Here is a 17,917-nt window from a genome sequence, read left to right as displayed (position 1 = left end):
GGTCTGTTGTGCTAGGCAGTGCACAAGCATACAGTAAGGGGTTGTACCTATATTGCAGAGTGAATTACCTAAACACATACTGCAATCAGCACTAACATAGTTTATGCCACTGTAATGCAAATCAGACTCACTGTTTGTCTTATGCCTGTCAGTGTCCAAGACATTGCAGAAATAGAATTATTTCCCAGTGTGACAAAATGCTATGAGAGGCAATATGTGGTGGTAATTTACTTGTTAATGTTTTCTTTTCCTTTTGTATACAAATATACTTATTTGTTTGTATTTACATATCTATCTTACCTCCTCCCCCTGCTTCTACCCACCTAAGGCAAGAAGAAGCAATAATTAATGCCGATAGTGTCAATCGGCAGTTTTGGAGATTTTACAATCATTTGAGTAATAAATGTTTTGGTAATTTTAACATTCTTGTTTTACTTCCTCTTTCTTACAGTTTTTATTTTTTAAAGCCAGTCAAATGTGAATGATTTGCCTGATAAATTTCAGAAATATGGATAATTCCATACTGGCTCTTCCTAAGAAAGCGGTGGCTGGTTCAAAACTATTTTATTATGACTACTTAACTACACATGGAGAAGGGCTTCATTTTCAAAGTTAACTATCTATCTGTTAGAGCTCTGTTGCTCTTCAGTGACCTGCTAGCCCACTCAGAATTTAATGGTCTCTGTCAGGAGCTATGCCAAGCTATTTCTAACTGAAAAGAAGAGCAGACTTGAAAAAAAAATCTTTGATGAAGATATAAAGAAAGGGTTGGGAATAAAATAGGGTGGCGCACAATAAATGTCGTGGGTGGGGAATATCAGTCAGATAGCAACAGCTTCATATTTGGAAGGGTGCACATTCTAAGTCTGATGATTTAACTGCAAAAATACTCTCTGTCCTATCTCTTTGTAGGAAAGTGGCATCTTGGGATGAACCGTGAAAGCAGTAATGACTTCTGTCACCACCCCCTCAGTCATGGATTTGATTACTTCTATGGGCTTGCCGTGACCAATCTTAGAGACTGCAAACTTGGGCAAGGCAGTGTATTTTTGAAAGGAATTGAAAAATCTATTGGTACCTCAATCCAAATCATTGGAATCACTTTAGTCTCTTTGGCAACAGTGCATTTCATTGGCTTCCTCAAAGTACCTTTCCAAGCATTGGGCTATTGCTTGTTAATAACTGCTATTTTACTTGTGGTTTTGCTTTTTTTCTTTTATAATTTTCGATACCTGAACTGCTTTTTAATGAGGAACCATCAGATTATCCAGCAGCCACTGTCCTATGAGAACCTTACTCAGAGACTGACAAAAGAAGCTGTACAGTTTATAGGAAGGTAAGTTTCAACTGTGTTAGCAGTTATGCTGGTGTTTCACAATGACAGCGCTTCTTAAAAAGTATAAAATGTGAACTGTGTGCAAGAGGAAAATGTCATTATACATTATCGTGATTTCTTTCTTTAAAAGATGACTGAAGATGATAATCTGCTTAGTAAAAGTGACCATTTTACAGTGGAAAGGAGGTATACATTGGAGGAAAACTATCACTTCCTGTATATTTTAATCTCTGTGATGTTTTCTATGGAGTACATAATTATTTTCTCTATAACAATTACAAACTAGTTATGTTTACTTGTTTCAGAATGTCTCCTTAAAAATATTTATTAAACTTTTAACATTTTTTAGGACTTCTATTCTTGGGAATTTGGTGTAACTTAAAAATATGAAAAATCTTCTCTACTGTGACTTAATTATATAAAAGTTAGCACAATGCAGAGTCATAATTTATGAGTTTTCTGGAATGAGAAACTGTTCTTCATCACTGATTTGATGCATCCATTACATTGCATTCATAAGGCCAATTTCTTAAAGTTACTGTGATTTTGGATGACACCATTATTGTGTCACATTCATTTTGAAAAGATCTGATTTACAGGTGTTTGAAATCAATGGTTTTTTTTTTTGAAAGCGGCATTTTTTTCATATGGGTCACACTGGGTGACCCGAACATTGGGTGTATAAAACCATCCCAAATCATTCATGATTTTTGCAAAGTTAACTACTTTCATCTAATTAACCTTATGTCTAATCTGGTCTGAACTGTTTTTGTGTGCGTGTGCGTGTGCGTGTGTGTGTGTGTGTGTGTGTGTGTGTGTGTGATCAAAGCATAAAAGTATACATGTGGATTTTAAGAATATAAATCAAAACATTTCAAGCAAAAGTATTTTGTCCATATAACTTCTTGAAAAACATGCCAATGAGTCCTTCTAAGTAACTTTTGAAACAGATTGCACCATTTCTAAAAAAAGTCAATCAAAGATAAAATCATGTTTTAAGACATAAGAAGTCAAGTCCCTTAATTACTGTTCTGAAAAGTAGGTAACATAGTAACATGTGAATATATTCATATGGTATCATTACTGAATGAAAACTTATAGCAAAGAATTTGAGGAAATTTCACTAGACTAGTCATGAAGACTTTTAGCTAGAAAAACTTCTCATCTAAAGTACTGATCTTTTACTGCAAATTTTCTATTGTTTCAATCATTATAAATATTTAATGTAGCTGTCTGTACTCATGATACCAAAACAAAATGTTTCTTGGATCAAATTTCTTTAAGTAAGTCCTCCCAACAATCAACATTCTCACAAGTATTTACAAATAAACTCTTGCATCTTTATTTCCCCTTAGCAATGCTGATAGGCAAAGATGCTTTCTAATTTACATTCTAATTATTTTAACAGTAAAATATTTTATTTATTACAAACACATGCAGATGCAAACACACACACATACACCCTTTGGAAATTGCTGGGCAGAGGTTATTTGCTTAGTGACCAAGCATTTGGTGCTTTGTAAAAGATTCTTCAAAGAGCACATTAACCACATACTGGCAGATTCCCCCATGATTTACAAGTATATAATGTGCCTACAGTGGTTAATAATGTTCTGGATATATCTGAAAATTTCACTGATTTCAGTGTAATGGCAATAAATTGATAGCCCCAAAACAGTTGAGTTCAAGATTGGGAATGGATGCTGGAAACCTAGTACCTTAACTTTACTAATACTCACAATGTGCACAATATTATTGTGTAGCTTAGTGCTTAGAACTAGCAAAACAGCATGTGATCTAACTCAGCATAGCTCTGTTGACTCAACTGGAGGTAAATGGATTTAGATCAGCTGGGCATTTGCCCCCAATTTTCAGTGTTGTTTCCAGACAAAAATTATGTTAAATTGAAGCAAAGGTTAATAGCACATATTGGTAATTTACAATAAACTACATTACAGGAATGCTGCAATTATACTGAGAATTATAACCCACACAATTCAGAGTCAGTGCTAAATTAAAAAATATCCAAGTGTATTAAGGTATTGAGAAAAAAGTAGGCCATCCAAGCAATCTTAATTGTGCCCTGTAGTGAATTCACATGCTAAGTATATGGCTATAAAAGTTGCTCCTGGGGAAAAGAGTAAATAGGTTAATATACACTGAACTGACCTGTCCCATATAATAGTATGAACAACAAAATCAATACTTGTTTTCACACACTGGTTCTGACATTAAACGGTTCATACCTTTCAATTCCAGGCCACCAGTAGACCATTGCTTTTAATCTACTGACTTCGGCCATTTGTAGGAGATTGGCAGTACGCAGGCAATCAGGGTGCAGCAGCAGACATCCAGCCCTCTTAAGCAAATAGCCACCCTGTTTTTGGAAGCCACAGTTGCTTGATCCAAAGTATTTGTGTGGTTCCATTTCTTTCATGGAGCAGGCTCGCTCTGCCCTTGTGTCTGGCCACATGTTCAACTCAGCGCTGGATTTCTCACAGAGGTTTCTTTTGTTTGAATAACATGTTAAGTAGCAAGTTCAGTACTGTGTAGCAGTGATCCATGTGCACAAGTATACCAGTCCAAAGAATCCTGAATTCAGAGAATTCAGTCATTCCCCTTAACCAGTTGTTAATACATTGTGTCATACAACTAAAAATCATCAGTTTTCATGCCTACTATAATTGATTAATTATCTTTGCAAAAATATATGGTAAATCTCTGATCTTCAATGCCCCTACCATACAACACGTCTTCTGTAGACCTTTGTAAGTTCTTTGGACTGTAGTCGATAGACTTCCTGTGTATTAGCTTTTTGTCTAGTTACTTCTCAGTCATATTGCTAACTGTATGACTTCATAGCATTGAATCTGATATTTTTCAAGCCTTTTTAGAATTTCTTCATAGCAGATAGCCGTTATACTTACTATTCTTGATCTACTTTGGGGGAGGTGATACTGTATTTGTTCTTCCTTCTACTATGTGTGTGTTACTATTTTAATTTGCTTATAGGCAGACTGAAAGACAGGAAATACAATATTTAATGCTCAGAACCTACACTGGAGAGGAATAGGTACAATTACAAGTGTCAGATCCAATGTGTGAAAACAAATACTAATTTAGTTGCTCATACTCATTGTATGTGGACAGGTCAGCTCAGTGTATGTTAATTCTAATTACTTTTTCCCAAGAGCGAGTCTGTATACATACTGTAAACCTTTCAGAATGCTCTGTAGACATTACAGTATATTTGAAAGTCAAATGGAGGCTAATTATTTTATGTTAAGTTCAATGTGCTTACCACTTACGTCTCTTCAGCGTATCCTTTAGTAAATGACCTGCTGCACAAGCAATTCAAATTTGAAAATGCGAAAGACCTATTTTTAACTTCTTAGAAATTAGCAGGAGGAAAGTGCCACTCTGTACTACAGAATACCTCCCTAACAAACACAGACAACTGACCACCATTAATAATTATAATTTAAAAAAAAGCCTAATGAAATCTGACTTCTGGGAAACAATATTTGCATATAAAGATATACTTATAATTGAAAGTTATGGTGAAAGTGGTACTTGAACAATTTTCTTGCAGATTTACTGATTTCAGTGATAGATTATGTAGCCATAATACTCAAAAGTTTCTGATGATGGTTAATAAATTTGTGATTTGTTATCTATTCCATTTCAGTATTTGAAACAGTGACACAAAATATATCCATTTTTATTTTCTGCTACTGTAACAGACCTGTGGTTTAGAGTTTTGCTGTATGAGGTAAGATCAGGTAGTTGGCATGTTGTAGACGTCTCATTTGGAACCAAAGAATTAATAGAAGTTAGAGCTCTGAAATCAGATAATTTTATGATTCCTACAATAATATTCCCTATAGTTTATAGTAAAATGCAGATTATAAAGAAGAGTTCATTTATCTTTGTATACATACAGTGTATATGTGCAGATATATTAAAAAAAAGTTAGTAACTTCTAAGCCATAACAACTTTACTGGGTCTTCATCCCTTTTTCTCAGACCTGTGCTTGTTACTTTTAAATAGAAGACCTAGCAGGAAGAAGCTCTGGATTTTGTATGCTTTATGGCCATCTGAGAATGAGTAAAACCAATTTAAGAATGATTAAGGATGTAACTAGGTCTGTAATAATTTGGTAAGTGGCAGACTGCATTGTGAATGCAACAAAAACTAAAAGCAGTAGATGTGCATACTGAATTCCAAGTGTATGTGTGGGAGAGGGATTTAGTAATGAATATTAATTGTAGTAGGTGAGAAACTTCATTTTTAGCATGCTTACAAGGATGTATTTTTTGAAGGGGAGAAACAAGGTTATATACAAAGGACATAAAAATGTATATGAATTCTGTACCTCAAGCGTTTACAGGATCAAATAGGCAAGAAAATATAGATATCAAAGATATCCTGGCAATTTGCATGGAAGAATCATTTCACATATACCAAGGTAATGGAGACAAATCCCCCATTGAGTATCTCCTATGAGCAGTCAGATTTTCCATATTTTTACATTTTATTCCCTTTCTCTGTGCTCTTTCTACACCTTTTCTGATTTTGATAAGTTATTCCCGAGTGGTCAAGAGTTTCTTTTTTCTGGTGAGAATTTTGAAAATACGAATTGATGCTTGTTTTAAGGTGTGTCTTTTAAAAGAGTAAGACACAAATATTCATTCATGGATAATAACATTGCTGTTAGCTCTGTTGGCAAACAGAACAAAGTAAAATCCAAACTGAAGGACAAAGTCCTTCAGTAAAACTAAACCAAGGTTTACCTTTTTCTTCTGCAGGAACAAAGTCTAATGAAGTGCATTCAACCAGTCTGGTCACAAAGAGCACTCTCAAATTGGTGAACTAATCTGGAAATAGAAGAGGGATGCAATAACCATATCCACTGGGTAGATATTAGACTTGAATAAGAAGAATGTTTTTAGCAAAACTTTAGTAGAAGTTACACGGAAGGAAAAGTTAGGCTCACATCTGCCTTTATTGACTTGCTTGCGTGTTTATGCTGAAAATACCTCATCAGATTATATACTTCAATGTTTTTGTTTTCTTTCATTATCAGCATTTTAACTGTCTTTGGTTACTGTCTGTGATTATGTGAAAATGACACATTCTCATTCAGTAAGTCTTATCAAGTCTTACCTATGTACCCTTGTAAGAAAAATATGTTTTACTCCTATTTCTATTTCAGATAGTTCTTTTCAGATTACACTGTTACGGGTGAATTAGCTGGACTGTATAAGACTTTGGGGACTATAGCAAAATTTTTTAACAAAATTTTAATACAGCACAGTGTCCTCCTAACACAGGCAAAGTCAAGTACATCTGCTCTCATAATCACCTGTTATGAATCAGGGTGTCTTCACTGGAACAGGGGTGTAGTTGTCTAATGGTAGAAAATATGTACTTTCTGACAGAATTTGAAGATAATTTCACATCTAACAATAAGATGTGCATTTAGAGCTTGTTGTGGAAAAGTAACATGGAGCCTTGTAATGTCATGTAGTTTCCAGTATGAGATCATTCATGAAATGTCAATTTGATTTGAGAACCACAGGCCTATAAAATCTGAGCCTCATTTGTTGCTCTGCTGTGGAGGCCTTAAACTGTCACTGATGCACAGAAATGCAAACAAAAAGCCCAGGTAGTTTTCAATGCAGCAAGTATTTAAAACAATGCTGGAAAAGGTCACGGATCTGTATGTGAAAAGGACCTTATATTAGTAGTAACTTACTCTTTCATCCGCTTTAAAGCTGTGTTTCACAGCTCAAGCCTAAACTAAATCCTTGCATATTATAAGGAGTCCTCACACTAAATAAAAAGAACCCAGTACTATTCAACGTAGAGGTATCACCAACAATGAAAAGAACAAAAGATACATTTAGAAGTTATCAAGATCAGTTAAGTATACAGTAAAGAATGTCTTATGTTAGATATGTGTAATCACTCTGGCTGTGTGATTCATGTTAGGATAAAAATTCTGTGCTACATTTGAGCAAGTGAATCTCAGATCTTTCGAAAATGCGGTTCCAAGTGTTTGAACTGTGCAAAAGATGGTGGCAATAAATTTTCAAAGGAGCTGTTTACTGAAGTGCTTCAGTTAATAAAAGGAGAGTTAAGCTGTTATTGTCAAATTTCTCTCCCACCTACTAGCTGATATTGTCATTACATTTTCAAGGTCACAGCAAAAGTAGTCAGTTATGATTCTCCTCAGAGAGTTTTGGCAGGAGATAAATAGCTGCTTCAGATCTTTTTATAGGATATTAATAGGTGAGACACTTCTCCACCTGACAGCAAACTGTCAATCAGAACCTGTCAATTTGAGTTCCAAAGAAGAGAATGATTTAGTGCCCTTCCGTATCAATCATTGATTAGGTGGCTCTTCATGAAAGTTAAATCTTTGTATCAGTTCCATTAAAAAAAAAAAAAAAGCTGAATTATTATCTCTTGATAATAACATTTATAATGGACACTTTTGACACTCACCTTTAACAATACTTGTATGCATTTAGAAGCATACAGTATCTCTGTGGCATTAGAAAAAGATAGTTTGCATGAAAAAATAAATTGTGCCTGCATTATTGTAGGTGTCTACTAAATTTTTGTGGTGTTTTACCCCAGAGCTTGTACATTACTGTCAATTCAATTGACAGCTTTTATGGAAGTCAAAGATAATCTCAAACTGGAAAGATATAAAGCCGTAAAAAATGCAGGCTGAAAAAAAAATCATCTGCCTTGCAGAAATGTTATTTAATGAAAGGTCAGTGTTATATCAATACCCATATTAAATATTAAACTTATGAAATGATTGTGCATCTCTTTGACTTGAAATGCTGACACATTTTCAGTTTATTTGACTCAGAAGTCTACTGTATTATTTGTTGCTACTGTAATGAAGGGTTCTCTGAATATATGACTTAACTTGTATTCTATCAATTTGCAACAAATACAGCCTCACAATAAGTGAATCTTTTTTGAAAAAGCTTTACTTTCCTTAGTTTTTTTAGAAACTGTAGTTTATGATATTAATTTTTATCAGTACTAAGATAATACAGTATATATGCAGAAATACATGAAGAAAATTCAAATAATTTTGTTTTAATTTTTCACATGAAACGTATTCTATTTGTTCTGTGAATATTAGAGCAATTTTCTAAAACAGAAACATTTTATGAAGAAAAAGTCTCAGTCAGAAACTGAGACACTTATCAAGTGAATAATCTGGATTTTGTGTTTAAGCATGGCTTCCTATGCCAGTAAAATGGAAAGCTTTAACTATGCAACTTCTGCAAAAACACACCCAAGTAAGGAGACAGGAAAAAAAAAAGATTGTAAATATACTAGATTAAATCTACTTATCTTAACTTGAGAATAAAATATTGATATCATATGAAACCCTTTTATTCAAAGACTTTCAGTTTTCAGGTTCTTGATTGCTAAAGGTTAGGATTTTTTTTTTCTTTCTAAAGAAACAGTTTGTTTGTGCATGCCTGTTTTGTTCCCTGCCTTTAAAAGATGGGTAAATGAACTGTATGAGAAAACATATAGTATCCCTTTTGACTTGGACATGAATTACAGATATTACCCATCACAAAGATGGTGAGGGACAATCTGGTAAATAAAACTAAAAATACTCTGTAATTACCTGTGTGTTTTAAGGTGAGATCCAGACAGCTTTTCTGAGTAGTGCTTTTCTGATTCAACTGAAATTTACAATTTGTGTAATGTACTACAAATGCTGTTACAGTGTATAGCAGTAAATTTGGCTAGCACTCAACACTTTTAAGTAAAGTTCTATAAATAAGAAAAAGTTCTCATCTGAGCTTTGCTTTCACAGCCCGCTGGAACTGATCATAAATACCATGCCGACAGATCACATGAACAACAAAATTTATAGAGAATCTATTTATTGCGTTCTGATTTTCCTTTTTCTCAGTTCAAGAGGCAGACTGAAGACAATGGAGCATGTTCATTACTGTGAGAGGAAAAAAAATTTCTATTAGCATGTAGTTGAGATTATTATTTGTGCTTTGATACTTTGATATTTATATGTGTTATGTGCTGATCACTTGCATACACATACAGCATTGAATGATGAGATTTTGTCATGAACCTTATTCCAGGGTGAAGGCAGAGAAAAAGTGCTAGTGTGCTGGGTTGGACATTCTCAATGATATTATGGCATATTTGGTCCTGGTCCTCATAAAAGTCTAATTAGTTGATAAGCTTCCATATAATGACCTTGCAAGGAAGATAGTTATGTTTCACATTATGTGTAGTTCTGAAGGTATATGTTTTTGAACAATTGTTTCTGGGCTTTTTATGTGTTATTGTCAAATGAAGGAAGAGATGCTGCTAGCTTCCTGGCTTTAACCAACTCCTCTTTCAGTATACATAGCAAACTACTTAGTTACATTTCTTTATTCAGTTTTGCTTTCAATTCAATAAGCACTTAGGAGTGGCATTTTTACTGTGTGTTCAGTTTACCCTGTAATCAGTTACTTTATCTTACCTTGTATTCCTTTTCCTCTTTTGGGGGGGGGGCTCTGCTGTAGAAAGATTTCTATGTAGAAATTTTTTTATAAAATATGCTAAGTATTTCTTTTGAAAATTTTTTTGGTTTTTATGTTTTTTTCCCCCCCCAGGAACACAGATGCACCATTTCTTCTTGTCCTGTCTTATCTTCATGTCCATACTGCTCTATATGCATCAAAAAATTTCATAGGAAAAAGCAAGCATGGCTTATATGGGGATGCAGTGGAGGAAATGGACTGGAGTGTAGGTATGTTGCATGTGCTTCTGACATTGATGGAGAATATTCATGGTAGACTCTCACTCATGTCCACTAAATGTAGACTTCTTCAATCTGGATGTCTACAGTGTGTCTGAGCTACTTGCTCTTTATACTTAGAGGAAAGAAATGCACGATTAGAGGCATGATTAATCTGACCTCTTGTAGTATCTACTTTAGGATCAAATTAATTGTGTCCAAGAAATGCCTACCCTTTTTTGACTATAAAACTAGCTTGTGTGGACTTAGCAGAGATATAGACATCTTAACTGTGGACATTTAAAGTAAAGAAAGTTGAATCCAACCCCATGAGCTTCTGGGTGTCATCTGGTCTTGAAGATGCTGTAATTCTGCAGGTTATTTTCATTAATGGGTATACTAACTCAAAAAGTGACGACATGGTACTGATATCAAAATAATTTCAAACAAAGTGACTGCAGTCAAAATAATTTGCTGATTATTTTAGTGAATCCTCTGAATCCGTGAAATCAGGCAGGTAAGGTCCCCTTCTGTCCATGAAAAATAGTCAAATAATTTGCCTTGCAGAGCCTTCCATTCTCTCTCAGGCTTGAGAGCAGCCAGTCATGAGAACTTGAACAGGCTTTCTTTGTCTCTAGACATATTGGAATGACACTGATTCCAGAAGTATCACCTCTGAAAACAGTTCAAAATTTGTATTTGAAAGAATCATAATAGAGCATAGCAGTATTAAGAGCTAAAGAGAAACTTGCTTTCCTACTTTCCACATACCCCAAGCAAATTCTGGTTTCGGTACAACCCACTACAAAATGGCTTTCTTCAGGAAAACAATTCTTGTTTATTAGATTACTATAAACAGATACACAACTTTGATGCATACATATTTTTAAATATGCAAGCGTATACAGTTAAAATTATGTATATTTATTTTCATATTTTGCATCAAGAGATTCTAGCTACAGAAGCTGAGGGAAAAATGGGCAGCACAATACCTTTAGTGGTTTGTAATGTATTTAGTGTAGTATTTGCAAAAATTAACAAATATTGAAAAACTTTGGGAAACTCTGAGATGCTTAAGAGGAAGATCTGTCAGTGTGGGAGATAATTGGATTAAATAGAAAAACTCTTCCGTATATCAGATTTCCTAAAGAGAGAGTGGCTTTCCTTCAAGCTGTATTATACCCTGTCACTTTATCACTTCTGTCAGTGGCCATCAGCATGTAGTCAATCAAGTGCTTGCATTAGGTTCATGTATGAGTGCATTCTATCACTTCCATTTGCATCCACTATGTAGTAAGCTACTGAGCATTAGCTGGTCTTTACTCTCTGATTCTTTTTTTTTTTAAACTGTTCCACAGTAGTAGGCTTATCCCAGCCTAATTGATTATTTTCTGCTGTCATTAGGTTTTGCTGCCTCCTTCAGGAGATAGTTTAAACAACAGGTGGAGATGTAGTTGATGCAGGAGTGGTGACATATTGAAAGCCACTACTTTCTTCCAAAATGACCACAGGCTCTTAGGAGATGTCTTGAACATACCAAGCTGTAGGCCAGCAACATATTATTAAAAATGTTTGGGATAAATCAGAGATCCAAATCTAGTAATGACAACATAGTAATTTCAAATTTTGTGTAATGCAGATTAAGTAGATACAATCTCAAAGAGGAGATACATGAGTTTCCTCATGTATTGTCCTTTACAATTGGGTACAGGAGCATCAGGGGCAGAAGAGCTATTTAATCAGGAAAGAAATCCTCATTTGTTAGAAACTAGTGTACAAGCATCGAATTTGCTTCAGCTGAGGGTCTGGTTATTCAGTTTGGCTTATGTCTTGTGAGACTCTTGTGTTGACAAGTTGTGTATTTGCTCCAGGAGGCAGAAAATGTGTTTAGGTCCTCTGTTACTTTCTCTTCTGTTATTAGAATGATGAAAAAGAGTTATGGCTAACATTTCCAGAGGAGACTGAGGGAATAATGTAGCTTTTCTTTTTTCAGTTGAAGGGAGTACTTCCATTAACCTCCACTGAAAATTCCAGTCTTAATGCATTCAAGTATGTCAGACAAAGTAGATTTATTCATCATAGTGCTGATGTCAGCTACCAACATTTTCTTGGAATACTTCTATCATTTACATTAGGAAAGTCAAATAAATTGTCTAGAAAAGCTGAAAAAGTGAAAACTGTATGCTCTTCCCAAAGGGAAGTTTTATCATTTGTTAAACTGAAATGAGTATTTATGCATAGATTTAATGTGATTTACAAAGATAATATGAACAAAACAGCCCAGATATAACCATAGGCTACAAAATCCTCTAATTAAAGACAACCCAAGCATAGGAAGAAAAAATGAATGTATGGAAAACTACATTATAGCGCAACATCAAAAATGTTGGACAACTGGTAGGAAAAGAAATGCCAACTTCAGCTCTGTTCAAAAAGAAACTTAGAGTGGATGATCCGCTGAGTGGCAAATATTGTGGAAATTCCTTGTGGATGAGTAATGTAAAAAACAAAGGGAGGAAAGAAAAGCAGAACCAAAGTTATGACTATCAGGTGAAAAAGTTGTATATCAAGATTGGAACCATGAATGCAATGAAAAATTGTCCCCGATTTGAGAGATCAACTTGAATTAGAAAGAAGGCTTTATCTTCCATTCGCAAGACGAAAAGCAACACTCTTTCTAAAAGTAAGACAAAGTCTACTCAGACTGAGAATCTTAAATCAAAGAAAATTCTCCATTTTAATTAATTTATTTTTTTAGAATCAATCACCTAATTGGGCAATAATTCAATTAAAAGGCAATCTCCATGCTAGCAGGAGAAAAACCTAAAAACAGATGAATGAAATAATCCTTTAAATGTTTCATGTTTGTGACTTGTTAAACCAATATTGAAGAGTATGATTACAGCCCATGTCAAAAATACTAAATACAAAGTCTCTGGATAAGCTTTGGGACTATGTATTTCTACCACTTTTGTGTACTGATGTGTATTTAACAGAATTCAATGTTTAAAGCATTTACAGTTTTAATATCACTGCACGTGACAAGCTTCAGAGGGTTATTCTCTGGGTAATAACATTAATTTTGTTTTAATGTAGGCTCAGTGCCTTATTATTACTATTAATTATAACTCGTATGAGAGCAGATGAAATAATCTTACAGTCTAAAAATGGAAAAATAAATGATGAATGTATGGAATTTTATCCTTTTCTTTCTTCCTTCCATTCTTCTTTCCTTCCTTCCTTGCTTCTGCCCTTCCTTCCTTCCTTTATAAATCCTTCCATCCTTTTAGATATTATTTATACTGTAAATTGCATTACACTAATTTAATCCAAAACAGATCACTGCAAAGAGTTTTGGAGCCTTCTGTAGACTTGCATGCAAGCTGTCTGAAGGTACACTATTTCAACACCAGTTTCACAGCCAGATGTTTCTTGTTCTGCCCTTGTTAAGAGAGGCAAGACTATGAACAAGTTTTTAATCTTCTGTTGAGCAGTCACAAATGGATGGCTCAAGCATAAAAAAGTTTTATAAATTGTAGTCTGGCACAAGCTATGTGCAATGATCTAAATGATTGTCTTTTTCTTGAGAAGAAGAGTATGTTTAGCTTTTTGCAGGAATTCATAAAATAAAATTATATTAAATTTCTCTCTTCTGTCCCCCCTGATTATACATTGTTTTATGGCATTGAATGTAATCTGAGTTCCTGTTTAACAAAGACTTAGTAGTGCATTTAGTTTCTCCTCTACTGGCTCACAGAATTTCTTTTACCGAAACACGTAACGTAGACAGACATCTCAACTTGATATACAAATATGAAGAGAAGGAGACTGTGCCATTGCTTTGCTTGAGAAGTTTTCTTTTTTTCTGATTTTTGATCACAATTAGAAAATAGGGATGACAACTATAAGAGTCATACAGGGCTCACTTTTTAGCATACTGACCATCAGTATTTGGAACTCCTGGTTTTTCTTCTAGTTTGCTAGGAGGCTTCATTTATTTTTTTTCAGATGGCTGTTAAAGCCAGTCCAAGCATTCATCATTTTCAGATCAGATCTTTTTAAATTTCTGAGCTTGATCATCAGTAAAGTTCCATTGACTTAGTTGACTTCAAATCCCTTATTGATCTAGCGCAAATGACTCTGAAGGCAAAAGCAACGATGCAAAATTTGTTAAACTGTTGTCTTGACTGAGTAAGCAGTGTGGAAGTCTTTAACACCTGGATCACTGTGCTGGATCACAGTCTGTCATCGTGAATGATGTGCTCAGCTTTTTAACTAACAGTACTTCTCTGGCTAAAACCTTGGATATCTGAATAAACAGAACCTTACCCCAGGAACAATTAAGACTTGTCAAAGCATTTGTGATACTCTGCAGTATAGAGACAAAATGTATGGGACAAAATGGGGCCTGTAATGAACACAGCAAGGCAGAATTAACATATTGTTCATTGAGAAAGGCTAGCTAAGTCATATCTAGTAGGGCTAACTGAAAATCAGACCACTTTTCACACTGTATTTCTTTGATTGAATTGTTACCACAGTAAGAATTATGTCTATAAACAGGTGTGGCTTCACACAGAGTTTTCAAAGAGGAAGGGAAGGACAAAAGCTCCACTAGGTCAACTCCAGATCTGTCTATACACATCTACTTACTTGTTCAGTAATTAGATTTCACAGTGTTGAAATAGAGATTCTGTCAATACATATGTTCAGGTATGGGTTTATTTCTTGCAGTGCCTAAATGTGACACGGTAAAAACAAAATGCTGATATGCCTTCCATCTGATGAATGTACACATGTTTAAATAGATAATATATGTTGTGTGTGTATTGACATTTCCTCTACTACTTACTACTGCTGTCACTGCAGCTCTGGAGTAATATGTATTAGAGGTCTAAGTGGAAACCCTTCCAATTTATTATAAACTGTTTTTATCTTCTCCCACGGCTTTTTTCTTGGACCTCACTGTTTTAGTAAGAGATGGTAAGAACATTTTCAGACACAAACTGACAGCTACTTGTGGGAAATTGTATGATAATATTTTGGAGGCATAAAACTGAAATTTGCCCACAAAACATTTAGTAAAACTCTTCCTCTGATGAAGATGTCATAAAGTCTAAAGCATTCAGCAAAAGAAAAGGAGGGTCTAAATATTACAGCCAAAGAATTCTTGAGGTGCTGAGATGTAATACATTCCCCCAGCTTCTTAATTTTCATATGCCTTCCTAATAGCACATATGATGTTTCTCTAGTTCCTTAGTAGAAATGTTTTCTTTCTCATTTTAAAATAATTATTTTAAACTTATATACCTATGAACTCTTAAACTTGACTCATTATATTTAATTACAGAGTAATTAAAATATTTTTAATATTTATTTCAAGTTATTTTGCCCTGAAATTGCATTCCTAGATCATTTTTTTTAATGTGCTTTCCTATATTGAGCAGTAACTTTTATCCTTCTGGGAAATAGTATGGTATTGATAAGTTTCAGCTGAAATCTATGTTCCTTCTTTTAGTTACAATTGTTATTAGCTGTTATTGTGAATTCTCACAGCTATATTTGAGTTATGGTTTTTGTGTGCATTCAGCCTCTATTCAGAATCCTACTCTATTAGTATCAATCTAGAAATAATTTCAGAACAAGTAAATTAGATGGGTGTACAAAGATCTGGAGTTGACTTGGTAGAGTTTTTCTCCTTCCCTTCCTGAAATCTGGAATAAATCATCTGAGAGAATTCAGAAGAATTATGCTAAAAAAAAAATAATAATAATAATCATATGAAAGGAAAAAAATAAATTCCTATTAGCTTTGGGAAAAAAATGAATGAGATGTCCTTAATTTTTCTTTTCAGAACATATTCCTGTACCAGAGATCATCACAGAGACAGAGACTGTAGGCCAAGCTTATCATTGCTTTTCACTTGATGTAGTCATTTATAACAATGCAAAGTGGATTTAAAAGATGATCAAAGCAGAATGATACCATAGTATAAGGTGGTAGATAATCAGCCTTAGAGTGTCATATCCAGGTGACTGTTACGAGTATGACATAAACTTAGCTGAGCCTGGTAACTTAGAGATTGAACTAAAAATCTAGGGAGAAATGCCTGATACAAAATATGGATTCCTTGACCTTGCCTTCCCAAATTTATGCTGATGTATGCTACAAGTCTAGCAGGTTTATTTTTAAGTTTTTTTGATTATCATGAAAGATGTTCAGCCACCATCCCTGAGATAGAAGGTATCCGGCCAGTACAAGTACATTAGGACTAGAACAGCATTTCCCCACTCTGTTGTGCCAGCCTGATCTTACTTTACCTGATGAAGAGACTGTTTCTTTAGCTAAGACAATAGTTAAGCTCTTGAAGTACATTCAGTCTTTAGGTCAGATCAGGGAAAACTGTCAATAAGGGTGCAGATTAAAGACATTTGTGGTTCTTCCTTTTATGATGTGGATGCTTTCCAGTTAGAATCTGGGCTAAAACCCAAACTCATTTCATATGTCACTAAGCAGTAATGACTTTCAGTTCCTACAGAACAGGGCTGAATTTAAGAGGTGACTAAGTGATGAAAGACTCCCATTTCCACTATGATAAGCCTCCTGAGCTATCTAATCCTCCTTAAATGCAGTTTTCTTTTTCTATATTACATCTCTGTACACAGCAAAACTCCTTCTTAGAACATTATTTACAAGATTACAAAGCACATCTTTAAGGAGCCATTCCTACAGCATTTTTTTAATCAGTGAAGGTTAAATAATGTCTTAGTAATGCACACTCCATAGTGGAAAATTCCATTGTAATGCAGCTTGTGGTAGTAGCTCTGTGTTGTTCAAAGTTTGCTGCCAGCTACTGAATGGATTTCATTGCATCTGTTATTGAAGGAGTTAAATTATCAACACAGAACATTTTAGTACATCATGCATTTTTGCTTTGCAAATATTTAGTTCATATAAGTTTCTAAATTACAGAGTTATTCTGCTAATTATGAAAATTGGGCCTAATACAAAAACAGGAATGTAGCATTGTAATCAAAATGCTCTACTCAATGAGAAAACTAACATTGCTCTCAAGACAAGCTAATTTTCGTTAGTGAGAAAAGGCTCAAAACATGTCTTAGACCACCTAGGGATAAAAGAATCATAGCAGCCTTGTGGATACCTCTCCAGACAATAAGGACATGGAGTTCTGTAATGAAATATACTACCAACCTTCTGCCTAACCTTTCCTCCTGTAGTTGTTTAATTGAATATATAAAAGATATATTTGGATTTTGCAGCTTGCTTTAAGGTTGATGGAGAAAGTCATTATCCGTGGGATTAAGAACACAGTAAAGGTTTAAGCCAAAACCGACTGAGAAATTAGGAGACTGGGTGGGGCTAACTTTATGCAAAATGTAGATAATCTCCAAAATACAGACTGGGAAACCAGCCTAACTGAAGCTATTGAGGAATGCATTGATGGAGTGACTCTGCTTAACAGCCCTTTTAGTATGGATACTCTGAAGCTGCTAAGAGGAATTACATTTGCCCTGTCCCAAAGAAAAAGTATAGGAATATCGTAAATCAGTCATCCAGAGCATGGGACCAGGATGGCATAGAGGGACATGATTTACAGCTCTCTTTGCCCACTTTGGTGAATGTGTCCCTGTTGTGAACCTAAAACCTTCAGTATTGACTTATGAACATGATTTTACCATCCTTTTTCTTCAACACTTGGACACAGAAAGCAATATCTGTCTAGGTATTTATAGAGCATGTAATCATTGTTGTAATAAAGAATGCA

General features: G+C 34.6%; 1 protein-coding gene across 10 annotated transcripts in view; it reads left to right on the top strand.

Moving 5' to 3' along the window:
- STS (steroid sulfatase) overlaps positions 1–17,917 on the top strand; it is a 203,542-nt gene that overhangs the window by 34,149 nt on the left and 151,476 nt on the right. For all 10 annotated transcript variants that reach the window (XM_064500937.1, XM_026110835.2, XM_064500954.1 and 7 more), the window contains 2 exons: positions 913–1,336; positions 10,007–10,143. In XM_064500937.1, the coding sequence (XP_064357007.1) occupies positions 913–1,336; positions 10,007–10,143 (561 nt within the window). The remainder of the gene's footprint in view (positions 1–912; positions 1,337–10,006; positions 10,144–17,917) is intronic.

Source organism: Dromaius novaehollandiae, chromosome 1 (genome assembly GCF_036370855.1).
Source record: "Dromaius novaehollandiae isolate bDroNov1 chromosome 1, bDroNov1.hap1, whole genome shotgun sequence".
Taxonomy (NCBI): domain Eukaryota; kingdom Metazoa; phylum Chordata; class Aves; order Casuariiformes; family Dromaiidae; genus Dromaius; species Dromaius novaehollandiae.
Note: the sequence above shows the minus strand (reverse complement) of the source record. Positions and strands in the feature narration are given on the sequence as shown.